This window comes from Gossypium hirsutum, chromosome A05, assembly GCF_007990345.1.
Source record: "Gossypium hirsutum isolate 1008001.06 chromosome A05, Gossypium_hirsutum_v2.1, whole genome shotgun sequence".
Taxonomy (NCBI): Eukaryota; Viridiplantae; Streptophyta; class Magnoliopsida; order Malvales; family Malvaceae; genus Gossypium; species Gossypium hirsutum.
This window is the reverse complement of record NC_053428.1, coordinates 8,600,871-8,618,002: the sequence shown is the minus strand read 5'-3', so window position 1 is coordinate 8,618,002 and position 17,132 is coordinate 8,600,871. Positions and strand designations below refer to the sequence as shown.

At 36.1% G+C, this 17,132-nt stretch overlaps 5 protein-coding genes across 9 annotated transcripts in view; 4 read left to right on the top strand and 1 right to left on the bottom strand.

Annotated features, from left to right (window-relative positions):
• The window catches only part of LOC107959175 (ATP-dependent zinc metalloprotease FTSH 7, chloroplastic), a 6,381-nt gene extending 1,152 nt beyond the window's left edge, over positions 1 to 5,229 (top strand). The window contains exons 1-15 of one of the 5 annotated variants that reach the window (XR_005927029.1): positions 1 to 5; positions 778 to 843; positions 926 to 1,060; positions 1,167 to 1,232; positions 1,586 to 1,771; positions 1,855 to 1,941; positions 2,028 to 2,141; positions 2,257 to 2,381; positions 2,485 to 2,593; positions 2,937 to 3,062; positions 3,806 to 4,129; positions 4,232 to 4,355; positions 4,563 to 4,836; positions 4,912 to 5,007; positions 5,134 to 5,229. The exon at positions 1 to 5 is cut by the window's left edge and continues 1,006 nt beyond it. Coding sequence is in view for 2 of the 5 variants with exons in the window: in XM_016895164.2 (XP_016750653.1) it covers positions 1 to 5; positions 778 to 843; positions 926 to 1,060; positions 1,167 to 1,232; positions 1,586 to 1,771; positions 1,855 to 1,941; positions 2,028 to 2,141; positions 2,257 to 2,381; positions 2,485 to 2,593; positions 2,937 to 3,062; positions 3,806 to 4,129; positions 4,232 to 4,355; positions 4,563 to 4,690 (1,595 nt within the window). In the remaining 3 variants the exon portion in view is untranslated. Of the gene's footprint in view, positions 6 to 777; positions 844 to 925; positions 1,061 to 1,166; positions 1,233 to 1,585; positions 1,772 to 1,854; positions 1,942 to 2,027; positions 2,142 to 2,256; positions 2,382 to 2,484; positions 2,594 to 2,936; positions 3,063 to 3,805; positions 4,130 to 4,231; positions 4,356 to 4,562 lie in introns of all 5 variants that reach the window. The other 4 variants (XR_005927026.1, XR_005927028.1, XM_016895164.2 and 1 more) reach the window with 4 other exon arrangements.
• Positions 5,230 to 6,088: 859 nt separating this feature from the next.
• On the top strand, positions 6,089 to 7,071 carry LOC107959176 (josephin-like protein). The gene is made up of 2 exons (XM_016895166.2): positions 6,089 to 6,401; positions 6,484 to 7,071. The coding sequence occupies exons 1-2, from the start codon at positions 6,318 to 6,320 to the stop codon at positions 6,943 to 6,945; spliced, it is 546 nt and encodes a 181-aa protein (XP_016750655.1). The 5' UTR covers positions 6,089 to 6,317; the 3' UTR covers positions 6,946 to 7,071.
• A 2,444-nt stretch (positions 7,072 to 9,515) lies between these two features.
• On the top strand, positions 9,516 to 10,742 carry LOC107959177 (josephin-like protein). The gene has a single exon (XM_041113199.1). It carries the CDS (start codon positions 10,211 to 10,213, stop codon positions 10,592 to 10,594), a length of 384 nt encoding a protein of 127 aa, XP_040969133.1. The 5' UTR covers positions 9,516 to 10,210; the 3' UTR covers positions 10,595 to 10,742.
• Positions 10,743 to 11,874: 1,132 nt separating this feature from the next.
• LOC107959178 (uncharacterized) lies at positions 11,875 to 12,679 on the bottom strand. Its single transcript, XM_016895168.2, has one exon. The coding sequence runs from the start codon at positions 12,332 to 12,334 to the stop codon at positions 12,044 to 12,046; it is 291 nt and encodes a 96-aa protein (XP_016750657.1). The 5' UTR covers positions 12,335 to 12,679; the 3' UTR covers positions 11,875 to 12,043.
• Positions 12,680 to 14,851: 2,172 nt separating this feature from the next.
• LOC107959180 (cytochrome P450 86A1) lies at positions 14,852 to 16,829 on the top strand. Its single transcript, XM_016895169.2, has one exon. The coding sequence runs from the start codon at positions 15,006 to 15,008 to the stop codon at positions 16,539 to 16,541; it is 1,536 nt and encodes a 511-aa protein (XP_016750658.1). The 5' UTR covers positions 14,852 to 15,005; the 3' UTR covers positions 16,542 to 16,829.
• Positions 16,830 to 17,132: the final 303 nt, after the last annotated feature.

Genomic DNA, 17,132 nt, shown 5'->3' with positions numbered 1-17,132 from the left:
CATTGGTAAGTTGATTTTTTTTCTTTGTTGTTATGAAGTTGAGTGACACTAGTTTAATTCGCATGCGCTTTGAAGTTTTTTGAGTATGGTCAACGGTAACTGGATGAATTGTCTGGGTTATGCTGGGGGAACTGGTTCATTTTCGGAAGCTGCTGGCTGGATACAATGCAATTTAGATTTAGTTGAGGGTATCTTCTCTTGCCTTCATTGGCCTTGACTAGGTATCTCAAGTAGTAATCTGATACCTGTACGAGGTGGCGGGAATGTAACAATAGTAGTTGGTTCAACTAAGGTTGGCTATGATTTGGGGAAAAAGATAACTTCAGTCACTCAAAAGTTGACGGAACGGAGATTGCTCATGGTGACACAAGAAAGGATATTTACAAACAATTGGATGTCTTATACACATCAAGTCATCAACTACCTAGAAACAAAATGTCTTTCTCGATTCCTGAAACCAAATATACCAAAGTATCAGTTTGCTCGATGATGACTAGTGGAGGAGGATATTTATGATGAAATGTTGTCTCAAAAAATGGCTAACATTGTCATAGCCTTGATTAAACTGCAAGTTTGGCTTCAAATATGCCTAAAGATTGGTTGTCAGAGCGTAGATGATAGGCAGTTTTCCCGAAGTTCCTAAACTTGTAAATAGATGGTAACCTTAACAAGGTGTGGGGTAACCCCCCCCCCAAAAAAAAAAAAACTCTCTAAATCATGTATTATTATATATCTAAAGCATGAAGTTTTAAATATCTGACTTCCTCTCTTTTGCAGATAGCTTTGTTTTATGTTGCTGTCCTTGCAGGACTTCTCCATCGGTTCCCTGTGAGCTTTTCTCAGGTTTATATTTTCTTGCGAGTTATATGAATGCCTTGCCTAAGAGGCATTGATATGTTCTGATTTGAACCATACATGTATGCAGAACACAGCTGGTCAGATCAGGAATCGCAAGTCTGGGGTTTCTTCGATTTCAAAAGTGCCTGAACAAGGTGAAATAGTCACTTTTGCTGATGTTGCAGGTGTTGATGAGGCCAAGGAGGAGCTAGAAGAAATTGTGGTATATCAAATATTCCTCTACTTCATATGCTACCAGCAACTGATATTTTGTAGTAAATGCTTTTATGATTTCTGGTTGTCTTTATATGGTTATGTTTACTGCACAGGAATTTCTTAGGAATCCAGACAGATATATACGGCTTGGTGCTCGTCCTCCTCGAGGAGTTCTCCTGGTGAGTAGATCGTAAGAAAACTATACTTCATGATGATGTTGACGCTTTTATTCTGTAGAAATCATGCCTTATTTGCAAAACATTATTAATCTTCAGAAATTAGGTTGTACTTCCCGGTTCTGTCTCTTATTCTTTAGAATACCTTCTCTGCAGAAAACTTTGGTTCTCTTAATGCTTCCTACTAGTGTGTCTTGTTATGATAAGCTCAATAAGTTTATACTTGGAATTCAACATGTTCAATGTCTCCACACAGTGCTTAGATGCTACGAGCATGTGATGGTTTCTTTGCATCAGTACCTTCTTATATAAAAATGGAAATAACTTTGGTTTTTATGGTTTTATTTGTGTTATAGGTAGGTCTTCCTGGGACAGGTAAGACTCTTCTAGCAAAAGCTGTGGCCGGTGAAGCAGAAGTTCCCTTCATAAGTTGTTCTGCCAGTGAGTTTGTAGAGTTGTATGTTGGCATGGGTGCATCTCGAGTTAGAGATCTCTTTGCTCGAGCAAAGAAGGTGGCACCATCAATAATTTTTATTGATGAGGTCAGTCTTATCATTTTGCTGGAACTGTCTGTTCAACTTATAGATTTCCAGTAGAATTTTCTGATACCTCTCATTTTGCACAGATAGATGCTGTGGCTAAAAGTCGTGATGGTAAATTTCGCATTGTTAGCAATGACGAACGAGAGCAAACCTTGAACCAATTGCTCACAGTAAGTTCCCTCTGTAATTGTTTTTCTGCTGTGTGGTTCTCTTGGCCTTAGATCTCTGAACCTTGTAGTTTGGGACTGCATTGTAGGAGATGGATGGATTTGACAGTAATTCTGCTGTGATTGTTCTTGGAGCTACAAATCGCTCTGATGTCTTAGACCCTGCACTTCGACGACCTGGGAGATTTGATCGTGTTGTTATGGTCTGTATGGAGCATTGTATTTAGTTAACTCTCTAGATGTCGGAATCTGTTATATAAACCAGCTCCTTGTTGCTAACTATTATCTCAAAGATATCATGTCTCATATGATTTCCAGGTAGAGACTCCTGATAGGATTGGCAGAGAATCTATTTTGAAAGTACATGTTTCTAAGAAAGATATTCCCCTTGGGGAAGATGTTGATCTTTGTGATATTGCCTCTATGACTACTGGTTTTACTGGGTATTTTCTCTTTTAATTTGCCGTATTTAAATGACACTGCTTGCTCATCCTTATTTCTTGTTGATGCAGAGGAAATAACCGTGTCATCTTTTATAATATGCAGGGCTGACCTTGCGAATCTGGTAAACGAAGCTGCCTTACTTGCTGGAAGAAATAACAAAATTATTGTAGAGAGAATTGATTTCATTCAGGCAGTAGAGCGATCGATAGCTGTAACTCTCTCTCTCTCTCTCTCTCATCTCTCTTTTGTCTCTCCTAGAACAACTTTGTTAGTGTATTTCTTACAGTTTTCTGCCATTATCATTTATTCATATTTTGAAGAATTTATTTAAAAATTTCTTTGCCACGAAAGTTCTATCCTGTGATACAATTTTCTCAAGTCTTCTTTTTGGCTTTAATTATCGGTTTTATTGTATACCACACATTTTCTAGTACCATTTAAACAAAATGCAAACTGATAACTAAAAGGAGCTATTATGTTTTCATGCAATGCATTTATATTATGATTATACATTGGATTGCAAATTGAGTGACACAAAGAACTAAATTTCTTAGGGCATAGAGAAGAAAACTGCCAAATTAAAGGGAAGTGAGAAGGCTGTCGTTGCAAGGCATGAAGCTGGTCATGCAGTAGTAGGTACAGCTGTTGCTAACCTTCTTCCTGGACAGCCACGTGTTGAGGTAAATTATGACAATATTTACTGAACGTTCTCAATTTATTTCTTTATTTGCATGCCCTTGTTATCTCAGTATGAAATGTGGAAATGATAAAAGAAAATTATGAAGTTTGAATGGAATCTCATCCTGTGGCTGTGTAGGGTTTGACTTTGAAGACTACATACATGCACTGCCCATGTCGTGTACCATAGATGGTGACAGTGCAATCATTTTTATCAGGTTGTTATTTAGGAGGGGATTGTGTGTATTTATCTATCGCCCTTCTTAGTTGTTAGTTTCTCTGTTTTTAATGCTTGGGAAGTTCAGCCAAGACCTTGAGACATTAAAAGGCTGACCAATTGGTTCTCCATGATTTCCGTTTATGGATGTCAAAACCGGATTAATCTAGTATGCGGTGTCTGAGATTAAATATTTGGATGGTTTTGGGAGTTGGAAATCATAATGTTTGTAAATAATACCATCTTCACCAACATCAGCATACAATGAAAATTTCAGGCAATAATCCTAAACATAAAAATGAAATCTGAGTATTAGGTTCTTTACATGTTATACAATTATTCTTTCTTTTGGTATGTGTGGAGGTTCACTTGGCCTTGTGCCACACTGGGAACTTTGATTTATAAGGTTCAACTCATTATTGTTGGGTTGTTCCATGGATACTCGATTTTCCTAGAATGAAATTACATTATCCTAGTTTCTTTTGTTCACATGAAATTGGTAATCAATTGACTCCTTTGTGTTTGCAGAAACTGAGCATATTGCCAAGATCTGGGGGAGCACTGGGCTTTACTTATACACCTCCTACCAATGAGGATAGATATTTACTCTTCATTGACGAATTACGTGGCCGTTTGGTTACCCTCCTTGGTGGGCGTGCTGCAGAGGAAGTTGTCTACTCTGGTCGTGTTTCTACTGGTGCACTTGATGATATTAGGCGAGCAACAGACATGGCATACAAGGCAGTAGCTGAATATGGTCTAAATCAGACTATAGGTCCTCTGTCTTTAGCTACCGTGTCTGGTGGAGGCATGGATGAATCTGGGGGATCAGTTCCTTGGGGACGTGATCAGGTCCAATTTTACTCTTCAATAAATTTAATTTTATCACGTTATCCCTTTTTTGGTTTCCAATTCCTGCACTATCTATATCAAAGACTGATCCAGAACATACAGGGACATCTAGTTGATCTTGTTCAAAGAGAGGTGAAAGCATTATTACAGTCTGCACTAGAAGTAGCCCTTTCTGTTGTTCGTGCTAATCCAACTGTTTTAGAAGGGCTTGGTGCCCACCTGGAAGGTAATCTGCTGCATCCTGTTCTTTTTTCATTTCTATGTGGTATATGTTCCTTGTTTTGTTGTGGGCATTGCATCTTTTTCATATCCTAGTTTACCATAACATCCAAAATCTTAAACTTTTGAATCTAGTTGTGAAGTAGTTGTTCGGTATCCTTATAAAGGGGAAAAGAGAATAAATTATTACTTCATATACTTGCTTTTTATTCAGAAAATGAGAAAGTTGAAGGTGAAGAGCTGCAAGAATGGCTGAAATTGGTTGTTGCACCGGAGGAACTAACAGTCTTCATCGGTGGCAAGCAAAAGTCTCTTCTGCCAGTGCAAGCAGGCTCTGGATAAAGCAGTTTTGCTCATTTCTCATCAGCATATTGAGCACAATACAGTGTCCACTGCAGCCAGCTTTCTTAATGCTTTGAACCATGTCAATGAGCATGTCCTGGTTACCATCATCATCTCCCCTGCAAATTTTTGTATATTCCAACAAGGTGAATTTTAGCCTTTTTTGTTTTTTCAACACTACCAAGTTTTTTCATTGTTTTTATTCTCATGGCACTTACCAGAAGAAACGTAGATAAAGTGGTAAAGCTGAAGATCTATTTCCTTGTGATCACTTTGAAGCTTGTCTCCGCCATCCTTGACATTATGTCTATATCCAGGTTGGTCTCCAATGTTATGTTGTACATTGACTATTATTTCCATGGAAAAAAGGTATAGGTAGTGGCAAGTGTAACAGTACTTGAGTTGTACACATAATTATTCTGTGAAATATAAGATTATTGCAGATAAAACAAGCTGCGTTCAAAAATGTTGTCTTAACAGCATTGTACATATTTCGCCACAAACAAACAATACATGGTGTTTACAAATAATTTTTCCGACATGGAACCTGAGAAATTGTGTACTCAAATGTCAAATATGTACTTGTACTCTTACATATCCGAATCTGGATAACATAATATCTAAAAGGAATCAATGGAATGCAGGCATGGCAGCTTATATATCTGTTCTGTCGATTTCCTCTTCCTCTTCGGTCTACTGTTACAATGATAGTTTCTATGTGAATTGTTAGAATTCATTATAATGGAGAACCATTTCTGGAAAAGCCATGTACTTATTATTTATCTGTTGCTTTCTGAATTTGCTACTTAAAAAACGGTTGGGTCGCAAAGCCAACTTCATATTGGATTATTAACTCCATGTATTGTATATACGGAATCTAGACTAAAATTGGGCAATGTTGATTTCATCCAAGAAATAAAAAAATATTTTTTTTTTATTTTTTTTAACGTACATGGATGTCTAGTCTATATTTTTTTTAAAATAAAAAAGTAAATTGTAACTCGAATATCATTTTAAAGATAAATGATTTCACTAATCACCTCTTTTAAATTTGATCTATTATGTAATCTTTCATCATTGTAGGATTATTTATAAATAAAATAAAATAAAAATTATCATCTTATCATATCATATTTTTAAGTAGAAAATTTATATTCGAAACCGTGAAAGTGTTATCTCATAGATATTTGATAAAGAATGACATGTTTGAAATCCGAAGATCAGCAATATCTCTAAGGCAAAACTTAATGGAATTTATCATATATATTCCTTTAATTCGAAATAATCCCGAGCTATTCTAGAAAAAAAAAATTTGCAATTAAATGAAGAAAAATATTTATTTACTTTTCAGCAAAACCGTCCAACTACTAAAAGGCGATTTTCAGTGAAACTTAAAACACGCACAAACAATCTCAAACACAAAGACGCTGCTTTTATTTATTTATTTATTTTTTGTTGAAAAAAAAAGGGAAATGGTTTAATCTTTTTTTTGAATTAAGTAAAACCAGCTCAGCAACTCGGGGAAAGAGTTGAACTTCTATTCAGAAGCCATAACCCTTGATTTCGAAGAGCCAATCTGCTATTACGGGTCCCTTTACCAGAATCAAATTTCAACAGCCTTGGATTCATGGCAAGCGAGCAGAACCAAATTTGTCACGAAAAGCAAAGATTACAATTTTGCCTCTTACATTCCCTTAACAATCTCTTCCAGGTACCTTCTTTCTCTCTCTTTTCTAGTATGTTCTTGACAATGGGTTTTCGTCAATAATTTGTAATATTTTGTTTCAATTCAGCAAAAGGATGCATTCACTCGAGCCACTTTGAATTCTATAGCTGAAAGACTCGTTCTTGATGACCCGGAAAAGGAAATTTGGACACCCTTTTCTTTAGTCTTTAAGCCTCACCATAATTCAGTTACTGGCAACTATGATATAAATGTCCTAATTGCTGCACTTGAAGGGAGAGGGAAGACTGTGATTTGGCATGATGGTCGAAATGGGGCTTCGGCTATCGACCTTAATGATGGATTGTTGATGGGAATCGTGGTTAATGTTCCTGTTAGACGGTATGGTGGACTTTGGAAAAGTAGGCATTGGATTGCGGTGAGAAAGATCGATGGAGTTTGGTACAATTTGGACAGTGATCTTCAGGCACCTCACTGTTTTAAGGATTGTGGAGAAGTTAGGGAATTCTTGAATTTTATCATCAATCATGATGGCCAGGTTTTGCTTGTAAAAAATGATAATACACAATGAGCTTTCTTCACCCTGAATTATTTGGAAATTGGAATGTAAACCTTGAAAAGCTGTGTATTTATTTTGTACTTTTGAAAGATTAAGATGCAGTTTACTAGAGAAATTCAATGCATTTACTATTATTGATCTGTTTATGCTTTTTTTTTGCTGAATAACCAATGATGATGAGTAATGGATGTTTGGTTCTGGAACATCTTGTTTGAAGAAATTGTAATGACAGTTGAAGAGGATGTGAGAGGAGACATTGATGTGATGATTTTGCAATTATATATTTGTCATTGAACCATATTTGACTATGATCTTAAGTTTTGGTGCTAAATCGCTGTTGGTACACCAGTGTAATAGAATTCTACTTCAAATTAGACTATGTTCCTGGTTTGGATTGTGTGTCACTTTTAGAGGAAATCTGATTAAAAGCATAGAAAATATGTGCAGACCTTGAGAGCAAATTGCAAAATTTTACTGGTGTATACTCCCTTGGCCTCAAAACAGATGGTTGAAGATTATTAAATTATAGAATCCCACATCAGCTGGAATTTGATTAATTGAAAGTGCTTAATTTTTCAGTGAGCTAGCTTTTTTTTTTTGTGAATGTGGCTTTATATTTAATCGTTTGATTATCTGCTAGTTGTCGCATAGTGCTTCAAATCTGACAGGATCGAAATAGGAAAAAGTAGCTAAGAGTTGGCAAACCAGAAAAACAAAATGAAATGAAAAGAGAAGTGCCTAGGCAACACGTTTTAAGAAGTCTTAGTTAGTGTGTTGCATCATTGCATGTGTCTATTCCTATGCCTTCCCTTTTCTGGTTAACCTATAATCCCATCACATGGACTTTCACCCTTTACTCATCTTTCCCCGCTCTCATCATTTGTGATCTGGTTTCCTTCTATCCTCAAGCATAGGTATACCGGTACCTGCTTCAGCTTTGCTTTATGCCTAAACTTGTGTCCACTTGGTTGAGTGGTTAATTTATAATCTCAAGAAAATGGAAGGGATTGCAGATTTTGGGATTCGAATTTCAGAATTCAAACTTATCAAATATCACACTTTTTAAAAAATAGTAGAGCCTTCTTTCGATAAACTAAACTCGGGGTTCATCAAGAACCTTATTTTAGGAACGACCATCAAACCCTAGAGGAGCTACACCATCATGAGATCAACCTGGTTTGGTAATCACTAAACCCTGATAGAATCTTCTCATTCATGCATCAAGATAGCCAAGAAGTGTAGGGTTTTTTAATTCACCACTAACAAATATTCCACTACTTTAGTCTTGACAAATAATCTCACACTAATTGGTTTTCGGTCATTCGAAATCTGAGTGGACTTGAAATCATGACAGCAATTTGCATGTACCAGAAATTAGGCTTAATTCGGTACTTCTGAATTCCAAACTACATAAATCAGTGAAACGTTTTGAAAGAAAAGGAAGTAGGAAGATTCTATCTTAGTCCAGCTTTCAGCATAGCATTTTATACCCATTAGTTACACTTCCATCTTCAACCCCATCAAGCTTAATAATCTTTTAACTTAATGAATGCTTTTGCATCCAATATTTCAACTGAAAAAGATAATTTCTAAAAGTACAGATGTAAATATAACTTAAAATCAATCAATTAATTGTAGATGAAAATACTGAAGCTAAATATATAAATCACAAATAAAACATGAGATTTAACACTTTTAACATTTCTTTTTGGCATTTGAGATAATCATAATGCTACATTGTAATCATGGTGCATCTTTTGTCATGTCTAATCATACTTTATCCTTTCTTAATGAATTATGTATTTGTCTAAAGGGTTTGGGGGGTTGGGAAATTGAAGCCTGTTATGTCTTTAGCACATCTGGTTTTCTATGGCTTTGTAATTTTCTTTCTATCCAACTTTCACATCTATTTTGTTAGATTTTGGTCCATCCAATTCAATTGATGGAACATATGTATACAAGAGATTGGAAATAAAGAAAAAGGTTGCAGTTATTATGATTGAGATCTATAAATAATGGTTATTTTAACTAATGTCAAAGATTTACCGAAAGGTTATCTCATCTAAAACTTCTTTTTCTAAAGGGAAAATTAAACTTAAGAAAATAGCACAAGGGCCCCTTAGAAAAAAGAATATCCAGTTTAAATATGCCCACCTCTTTTTCCCTATGTGAAACATCCCTTTTAGAGATTCCAATTGGAAAAGAGCAGTGGATAATCATAGAAAACTCAAAGGAGGCTACCCTAACTTGTGCCTTGTTTTTATTTTATTTTATATACTTTTCCTCTCATCTAAAAGCTTATTGCCAACTTCTTTGAACTTGTTTTTTTTTTTAATGGATACCATGATTTGATGTTGGTTCTAGTTTTAGTTTATAGCCCCTCGTGTGTGTATATAAGAACTCCAGGTCCCCGCCAAATATAGAGGACAATGATGGCTACTCATCTTTCATTTGTAGCCTTGCATAGAGGCCCTTCTTTTTAACTTTATTATGATGTTAGCCTTTTGAAATCCAAAAACTACCGTTCATACATACATAGAATTTGATCCTAAAGGCCAGAAGTATGAGACCCCTAATCACTTAATTCGAAATAGTTCCATCAACTTGGAATCAAAATGCTTAAAACTAATTTAAAATAACCTGCAATCTTTAGGGATATCTGTCCCGTTTTTCTTTGTATAACAAGACGTCAGCTTAATTCTTCCGAAGTATCCCACCATTTGAGCCGAAGAGCTAGCGGCGCACTTATACCGTAACTCGAATTTGGCCCAGCAGCCTGGCTGAGTGCTTGCAAACTTTAATTCAGATGTTGCTTGCAATATTTACTGTTTTGCCCTATCTTAGGCTTGGGTGTAAGTGTCCAATGTGAATACATTAAGGGTCGTGTCTTAATATGTATCGAATGTGTACTTAAAAAAAAGAGTCAAAGCAACATAGCTTGAACCTAGATTCTTTTCTTTGATCATTTATCATCATCATGCTTCCCAGGGCATATAAAATGGAAAAATGAAAAAAAGCAAATTTCAGATAGTATCCCATTACAAAAGGAAAGTCCATGATTTTGATTCTGATTACAAAAATCTTTCACTATTAAGTGTTGGGTCATATTTATTCATAACTCTATTATTTTTTTTAATTGCTTTCTCCCCCTTGCCTGGGCCTTTTATATTTGTCAAGCTCTCCCACCCACACCACACCCCATTTTCTATCATCTGCTTTAGCTTCAACTCTATAACCAAATTACCCTTTTCTCTCAAAGTGCAGCTAACTGAAGAAGATGGCAACTAAAGGGATCAACCAAACCACTCAAAAGGAAAACAACAAGCCAAATGGTTCCATTTTGCAGAATTCTAATGATACCACGGCTGCTGAGAACATAAGTGCTATCAGGAGTTGTGGCTTCATGCGATGCAGATCATCGGAATTTTCGCCGGTAAGGTTTTTCAAACACCTCGGTGGCAAAGCAGCAAAAGGTTTATATGTGGCAGTGGTATCCATGAGAATTAGGCCTTCCCATAAGGTTTCTTCTTCTTCATTAGGAAGACCGAAACCATTTGAAACTCCTGTTGATTCTCATAGAAATGCTGCCATTGAAGACTGCATCGAATTTATCAACTCTTCTGCTTCTTTGCCTAGATCAAACTCTGTTTCTGCTTCATAATTCTCACTGAACTCTGTAGTTCATGAAGATATTAAGCAACCTATTCCTAGCAGTTACATGTACATTATCGTTTTCTTTCCAGATGATCAAAGTAAAGGCTTGTTTAATTTACTTATGAAAAACAATGGAGTATCTTATGGTTTGGTTTATCCTACTGTGTACATTCTGTTGGAGGTGCATATTTCAGTGAAGCTTACCAGCAAACTTGCTGTGTTTCATAGGTTTCCAAATCAGTCCAGTTCTAGCTATATTTTATTCGTTTCTACCACTTTTTTTACCAAAAAAGCTTTCTAAATAAAGTTAATAGAATATTCAAAGAGGACGACTCGAACCAAGTGCAAAACGCTTAAGTTGAGACAGCAATCACATGGTATGTTTTTCCAATACCACATGATATTAGAATTTTTAATTAGCTTTTTGACATAGACTTGGCTGAGGAGGAGAAGCTATGTTTTCTTCAAGGCAAATAGTCTATACCAACAGCAGGTGAATATATTTGTGCTACTCTTTGTTGGTCCAGAGGGATGGAGGAGGCTAGGTTAGTCGAAAAACCAATATCAACATGCCAAGTTGTGTCACATACATCCTTATCCTTTGTCATTTGGCACCCAACAATCACAACCTACGTATCCATCACGTTCTTTTTCAGCTAGTCAACTATGACAGAAATGAGTTAGAAATCAGATGTAATAGAATGTAACAAGATCGTAACAGATACAGATCATTGTTTGTTTTATACTTGCGGTTGCATATGTGTGTATATATATCGAGTTAAACCTTACAACTACTCGGAAAGAGGGCCAAGGCCAATCATTATTTATCTTTTCGGTTTTCACCGAATCTTGTTTATTGCTTGGAAGCTATCCATTTCCCATTGGTCGAAATGGCTCCTTAATTTGTATAACCAGCGCCAGCTCTGGCTGTTTCTCTAACTGAATTGTTACATCATTTGTAATATGTTATATTCCTACGAGGCATGAACTTCATTGTCTTCAGGTTTATGCATTAACCATGTAAGAAAACAGAAACAGCAGTTCCTGTTTTAGTCACTGATGCATGAAAATGATGCCGTATACAGCTTGCTTTTTTGCAGATAAATTTTTTCATCAGATACAGTAAATCAAACATTCCAATGTTCTAAATCAAAGAAACATAAATTAATCACTAAAACTTTTATGAGACATTCATCCAAGAAACACCCTGATTTACTAGGTAGAGGTGTTCAATTAAATTTCTTATTGGTGGAATGGCCAAAAATAAATTCAGTAAAACCAAACATCTAACTTCAAATGAATTAGTAATTAATAAGATTTTTAAGTCGTGTGCATTGAAGGAAATCGATAACAGCTTAGTGTTCAAGAATGAAGAAAGGTTCATAATATTGAAGATAGAAAACATGAATTAATTCCAAACCAATGAAACTTCCCCAGAGGCTGATTATAGTATCTTTCATTTCTTGAAAAGCCCTCCAAGCCCAAAGCCACCATTGCCCTTCTTCTTCTGAGGGATTGAAACAGAGTTCTTGCGACCACTGGTAGTGCCACTGCCACCACCATTCTTTTCTTCAACTTTCTTGAGGATAGGGTCAGTTTCATAAAACTGCTCTTCCTTCTGCAAGTTCCCAAGAATCCAATCGAAAAGCCCTTTCTCTTCTTTGCCTCCACCTGCACCTTTTGCAGCTGCTGTTGCGTAAATCCTTGTTTTTGAAGGAACAAAGGAAAATATAGGGAGAGAAGCCATTGTTACTTAGCTTAGAAATTGAACTGGTGTTTTTCTTTTCTCTTCCTTCTACTGAAATGATGATGAACAATAATGTTATTGCTGAAATATACACTTTTATGGGGATAGTGTTAGCAGTGAAATTTGGACCGCTGGATTGGGATTTTAAGATATGATGAGTGGGAAAACAATGGAGTGCGAGTGTTTGTACCACGAGCTCGCCACAAGTGGCTTATCTTCAGTACTGGATTTTCAAAGGTTCTTTTATTTATTTATTTTGGTCTGGGCGAGAATTGATCTTAGCAGATATGGATATGGGGTTTCACGCGTGGCAATTTTGTAACCTCAGCCCAATGAGCCAAATTTTTAGTAAATTTGGCAATTCAACAAATCTAACCTTTTTTATCCTAATAAAGACGAATCTAGCTTTGCCCCATTTTTATTTCAACTTTTACGTAACTTTGGGTTTTTTTCTTGTAATGAAATTTGATTTTATAAATGTAATTGGTAAGAATACGATTGTCATGTTAGCAGTCCTCCTCCTGGCAAATACGGTATTCAGCTATCTGTATAAGTGGTTCTTCTTCGTCGCAGGAACCTTGTTCTTCCACTTCCTTAACACCAATAGCACAAGCATTTTGTCCAATACCATAAATTATTCCCGTCGCTAACCTTCATAGGTTTTGTCTCCTTGTAAATACCCTCAACGAAACTATACCTCCGCTTCTTACTTGGTCTCAAAATCTCCTCTTTCCCGGAATTTCTTCAATCTTTGCTCAAGTCATCTCATATTGATTATGTTTGAAGAATCTCTCTCTTTCATCATCTTTCGCTCTGATTTTCTTGTCGTTCTTATTCCCATTGCTGCTGCTGATGCTGTTGTTATCTTCATCGCTGAGTTGCATCAGCTGTTGAGCGGCTGCAGCCATGTCCGAGTCTGTCATCAACATCCGTTGCAACTCAACAGAAGAGTACTCATATCCCGGCATTGGGCCTCAACGAAATCAAGGGCTAAATGATTTGCTCTCTTCCTTCGGTCTTCTTCTTCTTGTTTTTCAGATTGGTTTGGTTAAACTACTCTGCCAGTAGTTTCCCTGTGAATTGAAAAAGTTTTTTGACCGAAGAACGGAGAAAATGAAAAGAAAAAAAAGTTAAGACACCTGTGGTTTAGGGTAACTGAAACAAAGAAACAAAAACAAAAGCTAACATGAAAATTTTAAAATAATTTTATTATTTGGAAAAAAACTGCATGTTTCCCTTTTAAACTATATAACTTTATTGGGATGTTTAAAATAAAAAACTTTTAATAGTTAGATGATCATATCAGTAAATTATTCTTTTTCTTAATAGATTAATTTTTAAAAAATAAGGTTAATTTGGTTTTTAATAATTTTTTAAAATGTTTTTATTTACTTTTTCATTTTTTATAAAAAAAATTGACTAATTTTCATTATACCAAACATTAAATTATAAATATAATTAGATTTTTTTTTTCGAGACAGGACAAAAACATCCAATTTTGGTAAGAATGATTTTCTTTTCTCATATGTAAATGTAAATATTTAAATATATATATATAGTTAAAATTTTAAATTCAGTATTAAATCTTTTCATTTTATAAGTTTATATATTTTAAATTTACATTTAATTAAATGGATCTGTTTAATTCAATCTAAACTTAACCTACCTCTTTTTTAAGAAGTTTGATAATCTTAAATATACTGAAAAAGCAAATATAAATCAATATTCTTTCAAACAAAGCAAAAAACGGAGTCCAAACAAATCCCATCGGCCATCGCCAAAACATAAATGGATACTCTTACAATAATTGGGCTATAAACCTGGGCTTTAAGCTCACAGCCCGTTTGGGGTTATTTGCAGTTTCCCCCTTATATTTTGTAATTCCTAACTCCGAAGAGAGGAGAAAATCAATAGGGGGTTGGTGAGTTCCTTTTTCCTCGAGGAAGAAAAGTGCAAAAGAGAAAAGTATCTTAAACCCTAGATGATTTTCTTTTCTTTATCCCAAAGTTTCCCTTCTCTTTTCTTTTCAATATACATATATTATAAGCTTACATGTTTTATGTGTAGGTTTTGTGAACAAAAACCCATTTTTCTCAGTGCGGGTAAACGATCTCCAACCACTCGTCTTTTTCTTATTGGAAATTTAGGGTGGGCAGCAATGTATGAATAATTCCAAGAAAAGTAATGTCATAACTGTCAACTTTTGTTTTGTGGGAAAACAATGGCTTAATTACATCCTTAGTCCTTTATAACATCTAGATTCGAACACAAATATGGAATATAAATGCATTTAATGAAAGTATATTTTAAAATCCATACTAATAAATGAAATTTTTACATAAAAAAATCACTCTCATCATCTAACAAACCAGTACCAATATTAATTCTTCCAGAAGGCTAAGCATCCGGATGGGAATTGAATAAATTAGCTTAATTCTAACGACTGCAAATGTAATAAGTCTTTGATCTATGGTACCTACTTGAAAACCTTTTGCATGGTTTTCGTGTAAATTACCTCACGTACGTAGTTCATATCAACCCACCAGCAAACCTCTCTTCAATGGACTCAAATTTCCTAACAACTCTTCCTAATCTTTTTCTCCTTTTCATCACTTTATATATAACATCTTTCTTATCAGTCACTCTCAAAAATTAGTTTCTGTAATACCCCATGGAAACCCTTCAATTAGTCTTCAGCTTGGCTGCTGCAATTTTTGCTTACTCAATCTGGTTCCATTTCCTAGCCAGGAAATTAACCGGTCCAAGAGTATGGCCCCTGGTCGGTAGCCTACCGCTTCTTTTCATGAACCGGAGGAGAATCCATGATTGGATTGCTAATAACCTACGAGCCACTGGTGGTTCAGCAACCTATCAAACATGCACCATTGCTCTTCCTTTCCTGGCTCTCAAGCAAGGGTTCTATACCGTCACTTGTCACCCCAAAAACATCGAGCACATTCTTCGGACGCGGTTTGATAATTACCCGAAAGGGCCTCATTGGCAAGCTGCGTTTCATGATCTTTTGGGGCAAGGAATCTTCAATAGTGATGGAGAGACGTGGCTTATTCAAAGGAAAACAGCAGCACTTGAATTCACAACCAGGACACTCAGGCAAGCTATGGCTCGGTGGGTGAATAGGTCCATCAAGAACCGGCTATGGTGTATTTTGGACAAAGCAGCCAATGAGAAGGAATCAGTGGACTTGCAAGATTTGTTGCTTCGCTTAACGTTTGACAACATTTGTGGCCTTACCTTCGGTAAGGATCCACAGACACTGTCTCCTGACTTGCCTGAAAATACATTTGCTATCGCTTTCGACGCTGCCACTGAAACGACTCTATATAGGCTTCTTTACCCTGGTTTTCTATGGAGATTGGAGAAGTTTTTGGGCATCGGGGCTGAGAAAAGATTGAAGAGTAGCCTCCAAATCGTCGAAGACTACATGAACGGTGCCATTGAAGCACGAAAACAAACTCCATCAGATGATCTACTATCCCGTTTCATGAAGAAAAGAGACGTTAAAGGCAACCTCTTTACAAGCGATGTTCTCCAACGCATTGCTCTGAACTTCGTCCTCGCCGGAAGGGACACCTCTTCCGTAGCCCTCAGCTGGTTCTTCTGGCTCATCATGAACCACCCAGAGATTGAACAAAAGATCATCAACGAAATATCAACGGTTCTTCGTGATACACGTGGTCCAGATCCCAAGAAATGGGTTGAAGAGCCTTTGGCATTTGACGAAGCCGACAGATTGATATATCTGAAAGCAGCATTAGCTGAAACACTACGTTTATACCCCTCAGTTCCCCAGGACTTCAAGTACGTAGTCGAAGACGATGTCTTACCCGACGGCACATTCGTGCCGGCCTTCTCAACGGTGACTTATTCCATATATTCAGTTGGAAGAATGAAGACTATATGGGGAGAAGCATGCATGGAGTTTAGGCCTGAAAGGTGGCTATCACCAGAAGGTGACAAATTCGATCCACCGAAGGATAGCTACAAGTTTGTGGCATTCAACGCTGGACCAAGGACTTGCCTGGGGAAAGACTTGGCTTACTTGCAAATGAAGTCAGTGGCCTCAGCTGTGCTGCTGCGTTACCGGCTCTCTCTAGTTCCTGGACATAAGGTGGAGCAAAAGATGTCTCTCACACTGTTTATGAAGAACGGCCTCCGAGTTTACTTGCAGCCTCGTACACTTGCATAGAGATGGGTTGTCTCAACTGTGTATTTGCTCTTATGGGGATACAAGGAAAGGCATGGAGGATCGTTGTTTCAAGTCAGATTTTGGGGGATTATAGTTTGATTTGTTTTAGTTTCATAAATTTCATAGAATATTTGTTTGAGTGTTGAAATTATTGGATGCGGTAGCTTAAGAGTACACTAAGTTGTCATTCAAAAGAGTAAAATGTATTTGTTATATGTTTATATTCCATATCACATAATATGGGTGTCTATATGCTTATTTAATAATTTCAATAAGTTATACCCTCAATTTTCAGCTCACATCAAATCTAGAGATTTGAAGCTTCAAACTTATCTTTTTGCCGATGTCATACCATGTTCATATATTTATATCGACTATAAATATTTTTAAAAAGTTACACATAGAAGCCTATATTCTATGAACCATCTGATCAAATAATTTCATTGTTATTAATTGATTTGTTTGGTGTAAACCACCGATTTTATAGGATTATTATAATTTATGCTATAGAATTAAACAAAACTTCATAATTATTTTTTTACAAAATATTTTAAATTCATGAGCATCACCAGGTTTAAGAAGGCTGTCATT

Bases quoted from the DNA above. Each gene is read 5' to 3' on its own strand.
- LOC107959177 (XM_041113199.1), top strand. From the start codon at position 10,211: ATGGCAACTAAAGGGATCAACCAAACCACTCAAAAGGAAAACAACAAG.
- LOC107959176 (XM_016895166.2), top strand. From the start codon at position 6,318: ATGGCAAGCGAGCAGAACCAAATTTGTCACGAAAAGCAAAGATTACAA. The intron at 6,402-6,483 runs GTACCTTCTTTC...GTTTCAATTCAG, and splicing joins CCCTTAACAATCTCTTCCAG to CAAAAGGATGCATTCACTCG.
- LOC107959178 (XM_016895168.2), bottom strand. From the start codon at position 12,334: ATGGCTTCTCTCCCTATATTTTCCTTTGTTCCTTCAAAAACAAGGATT.
- LOC107959180 (XM_016895169.2), top strand. From the start codon at position 15,006: ATGGAAACCCTTCAATTAGTCTTCAGCTTGGCTGCTGCAATTTTTGCT.